The following is a 16,751-nucleotide window of genomic DNA, read 5'->3' on the forward strand; positions in this document are numbered from 1 at the left end:
TGCCCCTGTTGAGTCAATCTATTCAAAGGGACTCTAACATGTGGCACATATGTAGACCTTCTTTGAGAAACATTGTGTTGTTTTTGCACTTGACTCATAGTCATACTGATATTTTGCTTTCCTTTCCCCTTACCATCAACTTCTTTAATTTTCAGATAATTCTTACGAATTTCAGAAGCTTCAAAAGCTTTTTTTGCAAATTTATCAAGCACAACACTGCATTAAGGGAAAAGCATCACTTCCTTCTCAACTTTCTGATTCTTTGTCAGAAACTCCAACAAAGTATCCCCTGCAGATGGGAATATAGATTCCTATTCTTTCTTGAACTCTTCCAAAGCTTGATCGACTTTATCTTCAAACAAAGATGTTTAAACCTTTGAAGTTCCAATTGAAGCCCTAACATAATTGGCTTGGACTTGGAACGGATTAGTATCCACTTGCATAGGCTTTTTTTCAAACTTCAGCCTTCCTTCATCGATAGCCTTTTGTATCATATCTTTGAAATGTAAACTACTATTAGTCCAATGTCCATGGACATTGTGAAATTTGGATTATCTTTCCTTTTCTTTGCTTAAATGGAGGAATTTTATGATTATCACTAAGTACAATTTGCTTATCCTTTAATAATACAGAAAATTTTATCAGCCTTAGTAATGTCAAAACTATATTTTGAGTTTACAAATTTATGTTTTTTCTTTTGGTTTTAACATTAGATAAATATAAGGAGGACCAACTTGTAACTCTGCTAAATAAATTTCATTTTCCTCATTATCAAAATCTATATGTTGAAAATTCATAAAATTATCATACCCATTGTAGGCCTTTATATATGCCACTTTCTCCTTTCTATTTTTGTCAATTTTTTTATTTCTTTCTTTCTCATATTTTCTTTGTTCAATGCTTCTTACTTTTTCTGCCAGTTGTTCCATATCTCTAGGTTGTTCATTTACTAACTTTTTACAAATACAAAATTACAGGCTTACAGTAGCCACTCAAACCAATTCATGTTTAGGGATTTGTGTATAACATCTAGATTTCATTTGTCAAAACCTATTTAGATAATCCTCAATTGATTCACTATTAAATATTTTCATAGTTGCCAAGTCAATATTTTCACTATTAAAGAAATGTTCATGAAACACTCTTTCGAGTTAAGCCTAAGTCTATATTGAATTTAGTGATAAAGTAGTAAACCAAGTAAAGGCACTCTTTGTTAAAGAACTAGGAAAATACTTCATTTTAAGGAATTCATCTATGGCCAAATCACCACATTCAATTTTGTATCGAGCCACATGTTCTAGAGTAGAGTCTCCTAATTCTCCTGCAAATTTTGAAAACTTTGGGATTTTATAACCCCTTTGGTAATTTAGATTGTAACACGTAGTTAGGAAAAACAAAAAAAATAAGGTTGATGTGCATATCTTATTTCAAAACCATGTCTATTTAAAGCTTGTTCTATCATTTGATCAATTTGTGGGTTTTGAACTACATCATGGCCTAAACCACCATTTTGAATGTTTTGCCTCAAAGAACTGGTTGTTCTTGTTCATTTGCTAATCCTACTTGAGGATTTCCAAGATCATTTCAATTATTCTGGACTTATTGTTCATTTATTGAAATTTCATGAATTATTGGCCTATTGGTAGGTTGATTTCTAGGAATAGCCAAAATATCTCCAATTCGAGTTAAAATCCCATTCATTTGTTGATAACTTTCATTAGTAGATCTCAACATGGGATTCAAAATTGATGTCATATAATTGGTCAAATTATTGACTATTTCATGATTGTTACGATTAAGTTGTTGTCTAAATACTACTAAAGTTTCATTAGAAACTTTAGTCAAAACCATGCTACCATCCTATCTTTAGTGGAAACTCCTATGTTTCTTAATTGTTCAACACTATAACCATGACTACTACTCCCAAGTTCTCAATGTCTATTTGTTCTTCTACCAACAATAATGAGTGATATAACATGTTGACATACTCAATTGTGGGATGTTCATATCAGCAAAAAGTGGTGGCATACCCCATGGTGTTATAGGCAAAAAGGGCGGAGTATTAGTATTTGTTATCATATTGTTTTATGGCAAAGTGGTTTTGACAACAAATGTTTAAACCTATGAATCCATAATGTCTTCACCTATTGCACCTATAACATCATTAATTGACTGATTCACAGCCATGACAACTTCATTGTTTATTCGAGTAGATGGAATAGGTTGAAATTGTTCATTATTATTATTATTATTAGAACTATTTGTAGCATTATTGTTATTATTGTTGTTGTTTTTATTATTGTGGTTTCTCTGACTATTTCCTAAAGTTGTCATCCTACCACTTAATAACATGCAATCCTTCCTAAGACTTGTTCCTAAGATTGAAAGTTATGGCAAAGGACGTGCCAATTTGTCAACGGTAAAAATTGTAAATAATTTTTGAAAAAAGTTTTATATCTATCAAGTAATACTTTTCATTAGTGATTCTATTAACAAATAAATGTTTAAGTGTGAGACAGATTCCATTTTCGAATGTATGTTCTTTTTTGTCGAACAAGCAACTATAGTTTTTAACTTAAAAAAATTGCTAAGTATTGATAAAAATAGTGATAATAATTTTTATAGTAATATCCATTGTAAAAATTTATGTATAAGTAGTTTCTAATGATTTTAGTAATAAAATTTTGATATAAATATTTTTCGATAGTAATAATGTTGATAACAAATTTAGTCATACATGAGATAATAGTTAATAATAATTTTGATAATAATAAGTAATGAAAATTGGATAAAAGCACATTCTAGAGAAGAAATGAAGATTGGAAAGAGATCATGATTTAGAGAAATTCAGAAAATTTAACGAAAGTAAAATTTATAAAAAAGTGGGATGAATACATACATTATGACCTTTGTACCGAGATCCATTCTCTTGTGAGCGGCGTAAGTGGTATTTGAAAATTTGAGCAGTAGTAATTCAATCCAACTTAAATGGCCCTTGGAGGTTTTTATTTATAGACTTCTCCTAACAACGGTTAAATTATAGATTTTAACATGTGCACAAATAGATTCTTAACTACTTAGATCTAACAACCTTAATTTTCTTCATCTGATATCTTTCTTACTCTTATTCCTTTTCCATCGAAAATGATGACTATCCAAAGAGTAATAGGAAGAAAAAAGAAAGAGATAAATAAAAGTTGTTAATGAGGTGCTTAAAATAAATGGATGTTGAAATAGCATCACTTAACAAGTCTAACTACAATTTTCAGAAATGAATGTTTATGAACTAAAAGTTATTGATCTAAAGATTAAAGTAATTTAGGGTATGGTTTGATTTTTAAAAAAAAACCCGGATCCAATTCAATTTGTTAAATGATTTGAATTGGATGGAATGATTTGGTTTTTACTGACACATCCTTATCCATATTTTAATTTTCTATCACTAAATATATTTAGCTCCAAATTTATATTAAATTAATTTTAAAATAAAGGAACTATCTTTGATGAGTCAAAATATAATAAGAGTTTATTTTAAAAAATAAAGAATAAATATATAAATACATATGTCAATCAATCAATTATCAACGAACGAAGTCTTTAGTTTGAATTATATAAATACATATGTCAATCAATCAATTATATGTGATTCTGCTACATTGGTTGGATATATGAAAAAAGATTAATGAAACACTGAAAAGCATAATAAAACGTATGTATAGGTTACACGTGAAACACATGATAACCTAATGCTTTTAAAAAATATCAGTTTAATTTTGCAAACATTAACCAAAAATCAATAGAATTCTGATTTTTTTTTTTTACAAAAAGTATCAGTTTAATTTTGAAAACATTAACCAAAAATTAATAGAATTCTAATTTTTTTATCCATAAAAATTGAAGATAATATAAGAAAATTTACCATACTCACACATTCTACTCGATCAATTGAGTCAAATCACTTGCTATCTAATCAAATTGGTTATGAAAAAAAACATAATCGGAAAAAAGTTCTTAAAAGAAACCGGTTTTCATCATTTATCCTCGTCCATTTAATATTATGCTTGGTTTTACTTCAATCTTTAAAAAATCAATTTTTTTATGTTAAAACCATGCAAAATCAATTTTTTTGACATATTTTATTATATTTTTTAAATCAATAAATAAACAAGAAACATATTAGATATGCATGAAGGTACTGATGTGGGGATAAATTAGATAAAATCTATTTTAACATGATTTATGACACCATTAAGGGTACGTGTGTTAGGATAAAATGCGTTTAAAATTAAATAAATATAACAAGAATTTTAATTGTATTTTTTATTTTGAAAAATTTAATTATATTTTTAAATTAATAAATAAATTATAAACATACCCATAAAGAAATTGATGTGAGCATATGACAAAATTCAAGTAGAATTGATTTCAGTAGAATTCAAGGCAAAACAGTTTTTTTACTCTCTTTTTTTTACACATGTTTGTAGTTCTGCCGTAAAACATTAGTCCAAACAAATCAAATTTAGGCATGGTCTGATTTCAAATATGGTGGCTCACAATAAATTGGAGGGAAAGAGTGATCAGCTGTTCCTTGGTCCCTGGCCATTAGTAATGTAGTCCCCATATCATCCTTACATTATGGAAGAATATTTCTCATTCTTTCTCTCCCCACAATAAAATGATAATACCATTTCTTGTGGTCTATATCTATTCTATTGTACCATATCTATGAAACTTCTGCAAATATCAGAGGTTTGTTGAACCCTTTTGAATAGGGGACATATAAGCTCTACACCAACATAAAAAGTGGGTTCCCGTTGGTCTTTCTCTTGTTATATTTCCCTCACTAAGACACACACCTCCACCAACAACACTATATCATTATACTTTTAGCACCTCACTTAGTTCCTCATGCCGCAGCACCAACCAACTCTAATGGAACCTGTTCTCAGCTACAACAATAGCACCAACAATGGAAATGGCAACAGTGACTATGATATCATAAGCTGGTTTGAGGATGTATCTCAGAACGCTGGTTTTGTTCAGACTCAGTTGCTGTTCCAGATTCTCAAGCAAAACTATGGGGTTGAATATCTCAAGAAATGGTTGGGGAGCTACAACATCCTTGAGATGGATGCATGTGCATTGGAATCCCTTTTCTCTTCTGTGGTTCCCCTTGCCTCACATGCTGATTTTGAGCCATTTATCCAACGGATTGCAGATGGGGACACAGCTCCTTTACTCACTCAACAACCCATAACCACTCTTTCCTTAAGGTACCATCACCTTTTGTTTCTTTCTTTTTTTCTTTTTACACTAGTTCTTTTCACTTATACTTTTTTGGGGACAAAACTGTGATTCATGATAGTGCTGATTTTTTCTTTAATTTTTATGGTCATGTGACTCATGTTATTAAATAGGAATCAGAATACAGGACATTAGATATAGGTCACATATGGCTCTCTCCATATTATTCTGCCAGATTTCATTGGTTATTTGGTTATGTTGCTTAATTCATGACAAGGTCTAACTACTGGTGCTTCTTGTATGAAATGAAATCATGAACAACAGTCCTGAAAATGTAATAACTAATAAACCACCGCCAGAGTCTTTTTATGCATTTTTTAATAATTTTTTAATCATTTTTAGTAAGTACTACTTATTTATATTTTTTGGTAAAGTATTTCTTTCTCTTTTCTTATGATACATATGGAATGGAAGGATCCCCTGCCACTTTCTGATATTTTTTCCATTTTACTTTGAATATATAATATTTTTTTTTCGTATTAGCAGTTCTGGAACCACAGAGGGGAGGCAGAAGTTCGTACCCTTTACCCGCCATAGTGCACAAACCACACTTCAAATATTCACCTTAGCTGCAGCATATAGATCAAGGTGTGTGTACCTCTCAATAATATCTCCTTGAGTTGTTCCTTTTTCTTCTTTATTTTTTTGTGTACCCTTGTGTGACTTTTTTTTTGTGTGTACCCTCTTGTTCCTGTGTGTATGCTTATTTCAAAGCACTTACTAAAATATTCGTCCTTATCTTTTGACTGTTTACAGGATTTATCCAATAAGGCAAGGTGGAAGGATTCTTGAATTCATATACAGCAGCAACAGGTTCAAAACAAAAGGAGGATTAACAGTAGGAACCGCCACAACACACTACTATGCTAGTGAAGAATTCAATATCAAGCAGCACAAGACCAAGTCATTTACTTGCAGCCCTCAAGAAGTGATTTCTGGGGGAGACTATAAGCAATCCACATATTGCCACCTCCTTCTTGGCCTATTCTTCTCTGACCAAGTGGAGTTTATAACCTCAGCTTTTATCTACAGCATGGTGCAAGCTTTCACCACTTTTGAGGAACTTTGGAGAGAAATTTGCAATGACATAAGAGATGGAACTCTGAGCTCAAGGATCAAGTCACCCAAAATGAGAAAAGCTGTTTTGGATATCATCTCTCCAAATCCAAATTTGGCCGCAAAGTTGGAAGATGCTTGCAAGGGGCTAGAAGTAGTGGATTGGTTTGGTTTGATTCCAAAACTTTGGCCAAATGCAAAGTATGTGTATTCCATAATGACAGGGTCCATGCAACCATATTTGAAAAAACTTAGGCACTATGCAAATGGGTTGCCTTTGGTTAGTGCTGACTATGGCTCAACTGAGAGCTGGATAGGGGTTAATGTTGACCCTAGTTTGCCACCAGAAGATGTAACATTTGCTGTGGTTCCCACTTTCTCTTACTTTGAGTTCATACCACTCCACAGGAATGAAAAAAATTTCAGCTCAGGAGGTGATGATTTCATTGAAGACAAGCCTATTCCACTGTCTCAGATCAAAGTTGGACAAGAGTATGAAGTAGTCCTCACAACTTTCACCGGTATTCATTTTTCTTAATTCTCTTCTATACCATGAGAAATTAATTCTATGGTACTCTCAAATTTAAGGGTTTTGGTACGTACTCATACAATTATTGAGCCAAAAGATAATTGTACCAAAATCATTAAATTTCTGTGCCATAGCAAGTCTCATTTCTTCGATCCATCTTTTCTAAGTTTTATTATGACTTACATTTTGAACATGACACATGCCAGAATTTAGTAGATCCCTGGAACAAAAGCATCTTTTTCTGGACTTTTTGTTTGGTAATAAATACTACCAAGTAAATGCCTCTAGCTACCTAATCTGTAAACTATTAAGGGCAAGTTAGGTTAAAGTTGATAAATTTAGGTTTGAAATAGTTCTCATTTTATTAGATGAGTTTGCAAAAGAAATTTTAATCTTGTTTTTATATAAGTTTAGTTTCAGATAAAATATAAGTACGTAAACGTAATTTCAGACTATGATTATCTTATTTCTAAAAGTATTTTCTGACTATAAGATACAAGAATATCTTTTTTCAAAAATATGTTTAACACTCAATATTTTTTCAACAACTATTTAAACATATACTAGTTCTTAATTTTTATTGAGAAGAGATTCAAAAGTATAATTTTTTTTCAATTATCAAATTAATCAATAACTTCTTTATAAAATCAAAATATACTTTCCAAATGCTATAAATTATTCATATTTTGGCAAGGTCGTTTTGATTGACCCACTATCGTACATAAAATAACTCCTAGAGTAACAGGTTCAAGAAAGTAGCGATCGAGCTTCATGTGTGCCACATATGCAAGCCATAGTATGAACATGGTCCTGTCTAGTAGCTAGCTGCATCATGTCAAACAAGTATGGGTTGAATATATAGCTAGATGCACAAAACGAGTATTTATGATTGAAAATTGAAATGCATACAATTGGGCACCATGAGAGATAAACAATGCGTGGACTGAAATGCATGCCAATAATGGGGCATCACTGATTATGGAAAGCAGCACTATTCATGTTTGTTTCAATATGTTTATAAAAGAATATAGGTTATTGCTGACGGACACTCTTAAAATAAAAAAATAAATGCAAGGTATGGGGGAGGGATATTGTATCAAGTACGCAGCCTTATCCTTGTATATGCAAAGAGGCTGTTTTCGGATTCGAACCCATGACCAACAAGTCACCAAGGCACAACTTTATCGCTGCATCAGGACTCGCCCTCTCTTAAAATAAAAAAAAATATTTATTATAAAAATCATGAAAAAATATAAAAAAAATCATAAACAATATAATTCTATATATTTGAATAAAAATATTACTCCTTTAAATTTTTAATCAATGTCTTAAGAATATTAATTAATATTTATCAAGAATATATATGAAAATGGGATTTTAAAATATCAGTTAGTCTAAATACATATTTAATCTTTTAGGATAATTCTGATCATATATAGTTGACTTAGTACGTGCACTTATTTAGTTGGAAATATTTATTAAAAAATTATTTTATAAATGTTTTTTTTAAATAATTATTTCTTCACATAAACTGAAAGTAGGTGAGCACCGACCACAAACAACCCACGTTTAATAAGTTGGCCACACTTGGGAGTACTTGGTTGCATTTCGATCGTTACTTTTGTTGATGTTACCATCATATTTCAGACTTTCATTGCGGAACAAATTGTGTACAGTTTTCTTTTTCTAACCATATGCAGACTTTGTCTATTGTTGATTTCCATCGGAGTGAGTATCTAATGAACCATTTTTAATGAGTTCTTCTTTCAAACTCACTAAATGTTTGAACTTCTGATCTTATTTAAAAGATCCATGTTCTGTTCCACTCAGAAAAATATGATATTAGTTAGTATATCAGGTAATGTTTATATAAGTTTTTTTTTTTTATAAATATTAACAAGTATTTTTAAGGTATGAATTAAGAAACTAAAAGGAATTTTTTTATTGAAATAATTTTTTTTCTTCTTCTATTTTCTTAACTAATGTCATAAGGTCTGTTGTTAATAAAATCGTTTTTTATCAGTAAATGTTAATGTTAATTAGTTAATTTTTGTTAATAGGATAAATTCAAATTCAGGATTGCTTTTTCTTTTTTCAACTAACAAGTTAATTTTACAAACTTTTGTAGTCTTTATAAAAGTGATCATTGAAAACATGAAATATATTAATATAATAACAAACTTGGTCATGACTTTGTTTTTTCTAATAATGTATGTGGTTGACGTTAAATCATATATACCATGTTAATTTTGTTAGAGAGCAAAACCTTGGGTATGGAATTCTGGTAGGCTAATGGTTTAAATCCTGATTGATTTCACATGAAATAAATCATATTGAAAGAAGAATATTCATTTTGTGTGTGATTATGATTTTATTTTTGATGGAACTATTTCATACAAAAATATAATAAAAAAAAACAAAAAAAAAAACTGAGAGCAAAACCTATATAATATAATTGAGTAATAGCTATGATGATGAGGATTATTATGAAATGTGTTTATTTATTTATTTATTTTTATTTCAGGACTGTACAGGTGCAGGTTAGGGGATGTGGTGGAAGTGGCAGGCTTCCACAATGGGACCCCAAAGTTGAACTTTGTGTGCAGAAGAAAGCTAATTCTGACTATAAACATAGACAAGAACACAGAAAAGGACCTTCAGCTAGTGGTAGAGAGAGGGTCCCATATTCTGAACATGACAAGTAGAGGCGAGCTAGTTGATTTCACAAGCTACGCGGATGTCTCAAAGCAACCGGGGCACTACGTGATTTACTGGGAGATCAAAGGGGAGGTTGAGGACAAGATACTTGGCGCATGCTGCAACGAAATGGACAAGTCTTTTGCGGATCATGGCTATGTGGTCTCAAGGAAAACCAACTCGATAGGGCCCTTGGAGCTTTGCGTTTTGGAGAGTGGGACTTTCAAGAAGATTTTGGACAGCTTCATAGCTAATGGGGCAGCACTTAGCCAATTCAAGACCCCCAGGTGCACCAATAATCATGTCCTCCTCAAAATTCTTAACACGTGCACCACCAAAAAGTTCCGGAGCACTGCTTACAACAGTTCAATGGAACAATGATTGATATGTCACACTATGAATGAATGAATGGTTATTTCCTTTCGCTACTCTTTCAAAATTTTGTTATGGTTACTTTTCTTCCAATATGGTATATGATATGACTTAATTAGAGCATGATTGGAAATTCGTTACAAAATTAAATGTGAGGTAAAAGTAATTTTATCAACAGAGTATAATTTTTATCTATTAAATTTATATTAAAATATATGTCGTAATATTTTTAATTGCAAATCAAACATGTAATTAAATTTAAATGTAATATTGTTAACATGCACTCTCACAGTGACCGACCTATAAGAAATTATACCTATTTATGTGTCTATCATTGAATATCTAGAACTTATGTGTGAGTGGAATAATAGTGTTATGTCTATATATTTTATTTATATGTAAAAATGTATAAGAGGATTTACGTGCAACAAATTACCTACTCCACTCAACTAAATTTAACTAGACCTCTCGGTTGTTGTGTGACAATTGTTTATTTGATGGACTATATATATTTTTGAGTTGATACGACAAATTAAGTGCTAACAATTTTTATACACAAATTTAGTGCTAATTAACATTTGGATCTTTTCTTGTTACTAAGATGATAATGTCATGAGAAATAAATTAATACACGAAAGTAATTATATTATACTTCATTTCTTTCTTTCTTTCTTCTTTATTGAAAAGAGATCGAGCGAGGGCCAAAAGGCCAAAACTAATAAAGCTAACTATCGGCTATACAAAGTACCAGTCTCATCCGCGAAAATGGGAATGCTAATGATAATGGAGAAACTTAAAAAAAAAATTGAGTTGTTTTCCTACTGTCAAACCGTTCTTAATTTGCTCGTGCATCAGCACTGAATTTGATTCTCCTGGGATATGCTTCCAATGGACACGTACGGTCTGTCTTCTTTATCCAAAATCACGATCGAATTGCCTGCACCAAGGGGTTCTGTTTCTTATCATTTCTAATTAATTCACAAATATAAAACAAAAGTTTGTTAAAAATAGAAAATAATCATTAGTTTATAAAAAGATAAAAGATATTTAGACACTCAAATGTTTTTTTACACCTAGAGTCAAGATAGAGAAAAATAATTATAAGTATGATAGGTGATGTGATCTAATAGAAAGAGAGAAATAATACAACAAAGTTTTGATTAAGCTTTGGAAGATAAAAAGTTGACTTTCACAAATGTAAGAAATTGGACTTAGATCCAAAAGAAATTTGCAAGCATGATTCGATTAGTTCTTTCTCCTGAGATCAAATACAATGTGTTGAATGAGACATACTAAATGTCTTGAGGGAAAAGCTTGAGTGCATTCATACTTTCAAGTCATTGACCAAACGTCTATGTTTAAAATGTAGTAGTGTCAACTCAAAATAGAGACATGAGAAAATCTCCATGGCCATATTAATAACTTCAACTAGCTAGTATGTCATTTGTATGTTGAATGCTAATGAAAAAATTACTGATGAAAAGCATGAGGTGTTGATTTTATCTTCACTACCAAGGTCCTATAAATCTTTGGTTTAAATGTTGCTTTTAGGGATGATAATGTTAAAGTTGGATGAGGTGACCAACCCTCTTAAGAGAGAATGAAAGAATGATGAGAAATGAGAATAGTGATAATAAAGGTCATGCAGTGGTTATGCAAGAGTTCAAATATATAAATGAAGGATCACTCATGGAAATTAGATGGACCGAGAGAAAGATCAAAATATTATTGTTCTCAAATGAGACATGAGTAACGTGCAATGTTACTATGGTGGGGAAAAGGTCACATGCAAACAATGTGCACAAAAATAAGAATGGACCTAAAAAGAATTGAGTTATGATAAGATTTGATGATAATTCCCTAACTAATGTGGTAAGAAATTTTGAAGATGAAGGCATGTATTTGACAACTACTAAGGAGGTTACTAAATCAAAATGAGCGATCAATTTCGGCTACTTTAAAAGCTAATAAGCATTTGGTCATTTCAAGTTAGGCAACAATGAGAAAATGAATGTTGAAGGCATTGAGAGAGAATGTAAGAATAAAGTTCCACAATGGAATCATCCAAATCTTTCCAAAATGTGAGGATTGTATCTTTTGTTGTTGTGAATATCTTCAACAAAACATTTCAATTAGATTTTAAATTTTTTCTAGACTAAAAGCTTATTTAACTGTTTGATAATTAGTATTTTTATAGTTTCTAATGTTTTTAAAATATTATTTCAAGTATTGTTTTTTAAATATTAACTTCTAACTTCTAATTTTATTCATATTTTATTCTCCTTTTATCCTTAAAATATTTATTAAATTTCCTTATTACCATTTTAAAATAAATTTGATTTTTTATAATTTTTTTCTCTTTCCCTCATTCACACATTTTAAGTATCATCATTATTAAGTAATTGGACACAAATAGTTAATACGTTGAAATTAAGGTTGAATTGTTTGGATAATACTTGAGTTCGATCCTTAACGAAAGTAACTTTTGATAAGATTTTATTTATCTTCCGATGAAACTCTGGATTAGTCAGAATCTCATTCTCCCGATGAATTAGAGGGTTAAAATAAAAAGAAAAGTATCATCTTTCTTGCTAATCACACTTTTTTGAACTCTCTCTTTGTTTAATTATTTTATTTTAAATTTGAATAAAAATATTTTAAGATATAGTATAAGATATAATATAATACATAATATGAAAAAAGTGTAATAGTTGAAAAAATGTAATGAAAACAATTTATCAGTAAATAAAAAATTATAAGAGTTTAAAATTAATGAAAAAAAACTAAATTATAAGAGCTCAATGTATTTTTATCCATAAAATAAAACTAAAATTTATATAAAAAATCATAAATATGTTTATTTATGTTATTTTACATTTTTTTAATTATTTCAATAAATAATTCTACCAAATATTTATAATTTAATAAATTAATTTAATAGTTTTTAACTATTAATTAACTTTGATCCAATTTTACCGAACATCACTTGAAAGAATAACTAAAAAAAAATGAAAACATGAAAATATATGTTGGTTTGTGTAACAAAGGGAACCAACCCACCTACCCTAAAAAAAAAAACACGACACTACATTTGCATGATTCGATCCAATAGAACAGCTTGAATTTCCAAAATTTAAACTAATGAACGTAAGGTTGTCTTTTTACAAGTTGATGCTAAAAGTTGAACAATAACAAACAAGTTAAACTAAAATTAAATAAATCTCTCTCACTAAGGTATTTTTTTTTATAAAAAAAATACTAATTAAGTTGTTTGTTTCTTTAAATATTTTTATTTATTTTGGTTTGACCTTCACCATAATTTGCATAAAAAACTTTAAATCCCTAAGGGTGGTTTGGTTGTATTCAAATGGAGTGAAAGAGGAATTTTTCAAAAATTTGTATGAATCTCATATCTCTTTCTATTTATTTTAATTTAAAAATTTCTTCTTAATTTTTATCTATCATTTTCTTTTTCACACAATCAAACCATCTCTAATCATGTGTTTGATAACAACGAAATGGTGAAGAGAAAGGAAGGGAAGGGAAGTGCGGGATCGAAGAAAAAAAAAACTTTAGTAGCTAGTTTGGTATGCCAGAAATGAGCAAGAACTTTTTGAAAATTTTATAAGTCTTGAGTTGCAGAATTTGTTCAGAGTTGAGCTGAGAAGAAGTAAGGGGAAATGATCACTGTTGTTGAACGTCACAATAGTGCCCTTCTTCCCCCCTGGGTGGTCGGTCCATCCTCTTCCTCAAAATAGTAATTTTATTAAAAAAAATATTTCTCTTCTTTCTTTTATCCACTTTGAACAACTTTAATTCAAATATTTATTTTATATATTATTTTATTTCTCTCCAACCAAACAATCTCATATTTTTATCTTATCTTTACCTATTTTTCTTCTCTTCTTTTCTCATCTACCTACTTAATCTTCTTCTTCTACCAACCAAAAGTCCAACGCTAGTTGACAAGGACCTAATTTGTTAGGTGATTAGGTGAACAAAACTTTTTCTTCTCTAATATATACTTTTTTATAATTGGATCTTTAAAATTAAAAGAAAAAAATAATTATACATTAATAATATAAATTTTTTTATTCTATCATCCAATAATAATTTAGTTTATAGGTTAAATTTATTGACTTTATAATAATTATTCTAAAATCATATTAACAAAAAATTGTGATTAGATGACAGTATAAATGTATTTTACATAGTCATAATCATTAAAATCATTATTTAATTTGCCTCTTAACGCTGTATTGATTGCCTTTAAATTCAACAAAATGGTTTTTTTCTTTTAATTCTATACCTTCTTTTTGCCCTAAAAAGTCTAGTTGAGAATTTTAGCATGTGTTGGATATTTTTTCTTTATGACCATGTATTTCAGCCTATGTATCATTCACCAACCGTTCTAGCACACCCTTTTTGTTTTGATGGTCACACATAATTTCATCTAAACATTCAACCTGAACATAATCTTGACGTGCCTACCCCAAATTTTGGATTGGATGTGGCAGAAAAATCCTGTCGCATTCACACTCAAACAAGTTGAAATGTCAGCATAATTATGGCATGAATAACGATATTCTTATATACCGAGAATTCCTTTTATATATATGAAAGAATCTTGTTATATATATAAAAAAAGTCCGACTCTTATTATTTGATAGATCGATCATTCATTTTCTTCTCGTCTTTATCTTTTTCCTGCCATCAATAGTTCTTCCTTAAACTTAGTCAGCTCCTATAAACTAAACAAAGTACTCTCTCCATGAATAGTAGTATGTAAATGATTCTAAAGATTTACTTGATTCGAAAATTAAATTTATTTTCTTTACAATTTTTTTGTTATTTTTAAAAATATTATGCATTTTGTACATAAAAATTACATTCATGTATTTAGCTCCACTTACACTAATCTTGTTTTTGTTTTTTTTTTTTCGTTTACCAAACTTAGAACAAAATTATTTGTCGTAAAAGAATATATGTGACCTTGTACCAAAAATATATTTTCTTATCCCTTACATAAATAAATTATAGGTAAAATAATTTATCAAACTAAATATTTATTACAATTCTTTATTTGAAAAACAATCTTGTATGAAAAAACTGTTTATTTTATTTTCTTATAAATATTGTAAGAAAAATCATTAAACTATCTCAAAAGAATGTAGATATTTAGGTAATGTAATATACTAATAACGTAATTAATTAAAAATGCAGCAGGGATGTAATTTTTCATGTATAAAGAAAATCTACTAGTTCTAATTTCATCCATTTAAACCTATTGGAGAAAGTGTCAAGACTGCATTTCAAATTTTCTACAATTGGTTTGGTTCATCGATTTCAATCTTACTAACAAAAAAAACCTGAACGATAAACAATGGTGTTCAAGCCAAGCCCTTGAATTTAACTGCACAAGTACAAGCAGGACCACGTTGGATGACGATAAATGATTGAAAGAGAAAGTTCTGAGATGCAACAGGATAAAATGACTGAGGTATATATAGCCCAAATCATGACAGTTTAAAGGCACTATTCGTGAACATGTGAGTTAATAAACATCTAGAAAATTCATGTATGATGTTACAGTATATAAAAAGAAAAAACAATTGTATGTGCTAAGGGTGTAATTAAAATTTTATGAGTATAGAAATTAAATGGATTGAAAGAATATAATATTGAGGTTATGTTCAAGAAAACAATCAAAAAAGAATTGGAAGGGTTTGATTCGATGATGAATCCAAGACAAAAGACTTAAAAAATAAAGATTATCTTTGGAGACAAGTTAGTGAAGTTGTATACTGTTGAAAAAGTTGAAGAAAGTCATTCATTGAAGCCATGTTGTTTCGATACATTGCTCAAAAGCAGTTATTCCAAATCAGAGTGTGAAGATACAAGTGTCAGCATCATGAGCAATTAATTAGTATGCATAAGTTATATATTTGAGCAATTAACGTGCATAAGTTATATATTTGTACGAATAGTGTAAGCTGTTGAGTCGAAGTAGGCTATAAATAGACATAATGATAATCATTTTTCTTTCGTTACAAAGATCACAATTTACAATTCTTGCAATTGTTTTCTTTTGATTCAATTTACACTTCACTTAATTTTCTTTTTTTCTTTATTTCTTCTTCAAACTTTATACTTTTTTCAATCTCTTTCTCCTATAAACTCAGACTCATTTACTTTCTTGTTATTTATTTTTCTGCAACTTTTGTCTTATTTCATACTTTACTTTCAGTTTAGATTTTAAACATTTTACAATTATGTTAATTTAAACCTTGTTTGCTTTTCAATTCTCTTTGTTTTTTCGTTAAACTCTTTTACATTACAAGTTTGTTATTTTCTTTGATTTCTTATTCTATTTCATCAATCTATTTTCCTATTTCAACCTATATAAATATTGTTGTTATTGAAACTATGAAACTATAAGAAGATCATTATAAATCTAATTCAAATAAAGATATATTTTCGAATTACATCATAGTCGATCAATTCTTATTAAGAAACTGTTGATTATATAAACTGCAATTATAAATATGAATACTTTTGATAATAATACGATAATTTGTGGTTTATTGAATTTTCATATCAATTTGATTAGTCTCATAATTCTTTTAGTTGAAAGTTGTAACAGCCATGTCTTTCAAGTTAAAAGCCTTCATGGTCATGAGTGGTTAATCTCCTAGTTAGGACCTGGCAGGCCTAAAAAGCCAAGCGATGTATGGTGTACTTCAGATTTATCAATGCAAAAAGATTCCTTTCTAGGTTTTTTTATTCTATGATC

The 16,751-nt window shown here is 29.5% G+C and overlaps 1 protein-coding gene across 2 annotated transcripts; it reads left to right on the top strand.

Moving 5' to 3' along the window:
• The first annotated feature begins 4,650 nt into the window (after positions 1-4,650).
• Positions 4,651-10,084, top strand: LOC114378480 (indole-3-acetic acid-amido synthetase GH3.10-like). Of its 2 annotated transcripts, none has more exons than XM_028337077.1 (4): positions 4,651-5,273; positions 5,788-5,892; positions 6,061-6,881; positions 9,414-10,084. In XM_028337077.1, exons 1-4 carry the CDS (start codon positions 4,909-4,911, stop codon positions 9,965-9,967), a joined length of 1,845 nt encoding a protein of 614 aa, XP_028192878.1. In that variant the 5' UTR covers positions 4,651-4,908; the 3' UTR covers positions 9,968-10,084. The 2 variants fall into 2 exon arrangements, with proteins under 2 accessions (XP_028192878.1, XP_028192879.1); XM_028337078.1 differs by having other exon boundaries at positions 4,654-5,273; positions 5,791-5,892.
• The last annotated feature ends 6,667 nt before the right edge of the window (positions 10,085-16,751 follow it).

This window comes from Glycine soja, chromosome 12 (assembly GCF_004193775.1).
Source record: "Glycine soja cultivar W05 chromosome 12, ASM419377v2, whole genome shotgun sequence".
Taxonomy (NCBI): domain Eukaryota; kingdom Viridiplantae; phylum Streptophyta; class Magnoliopsida; order Fabales; family Fabaceae; genus Glycine; species Glycine soja.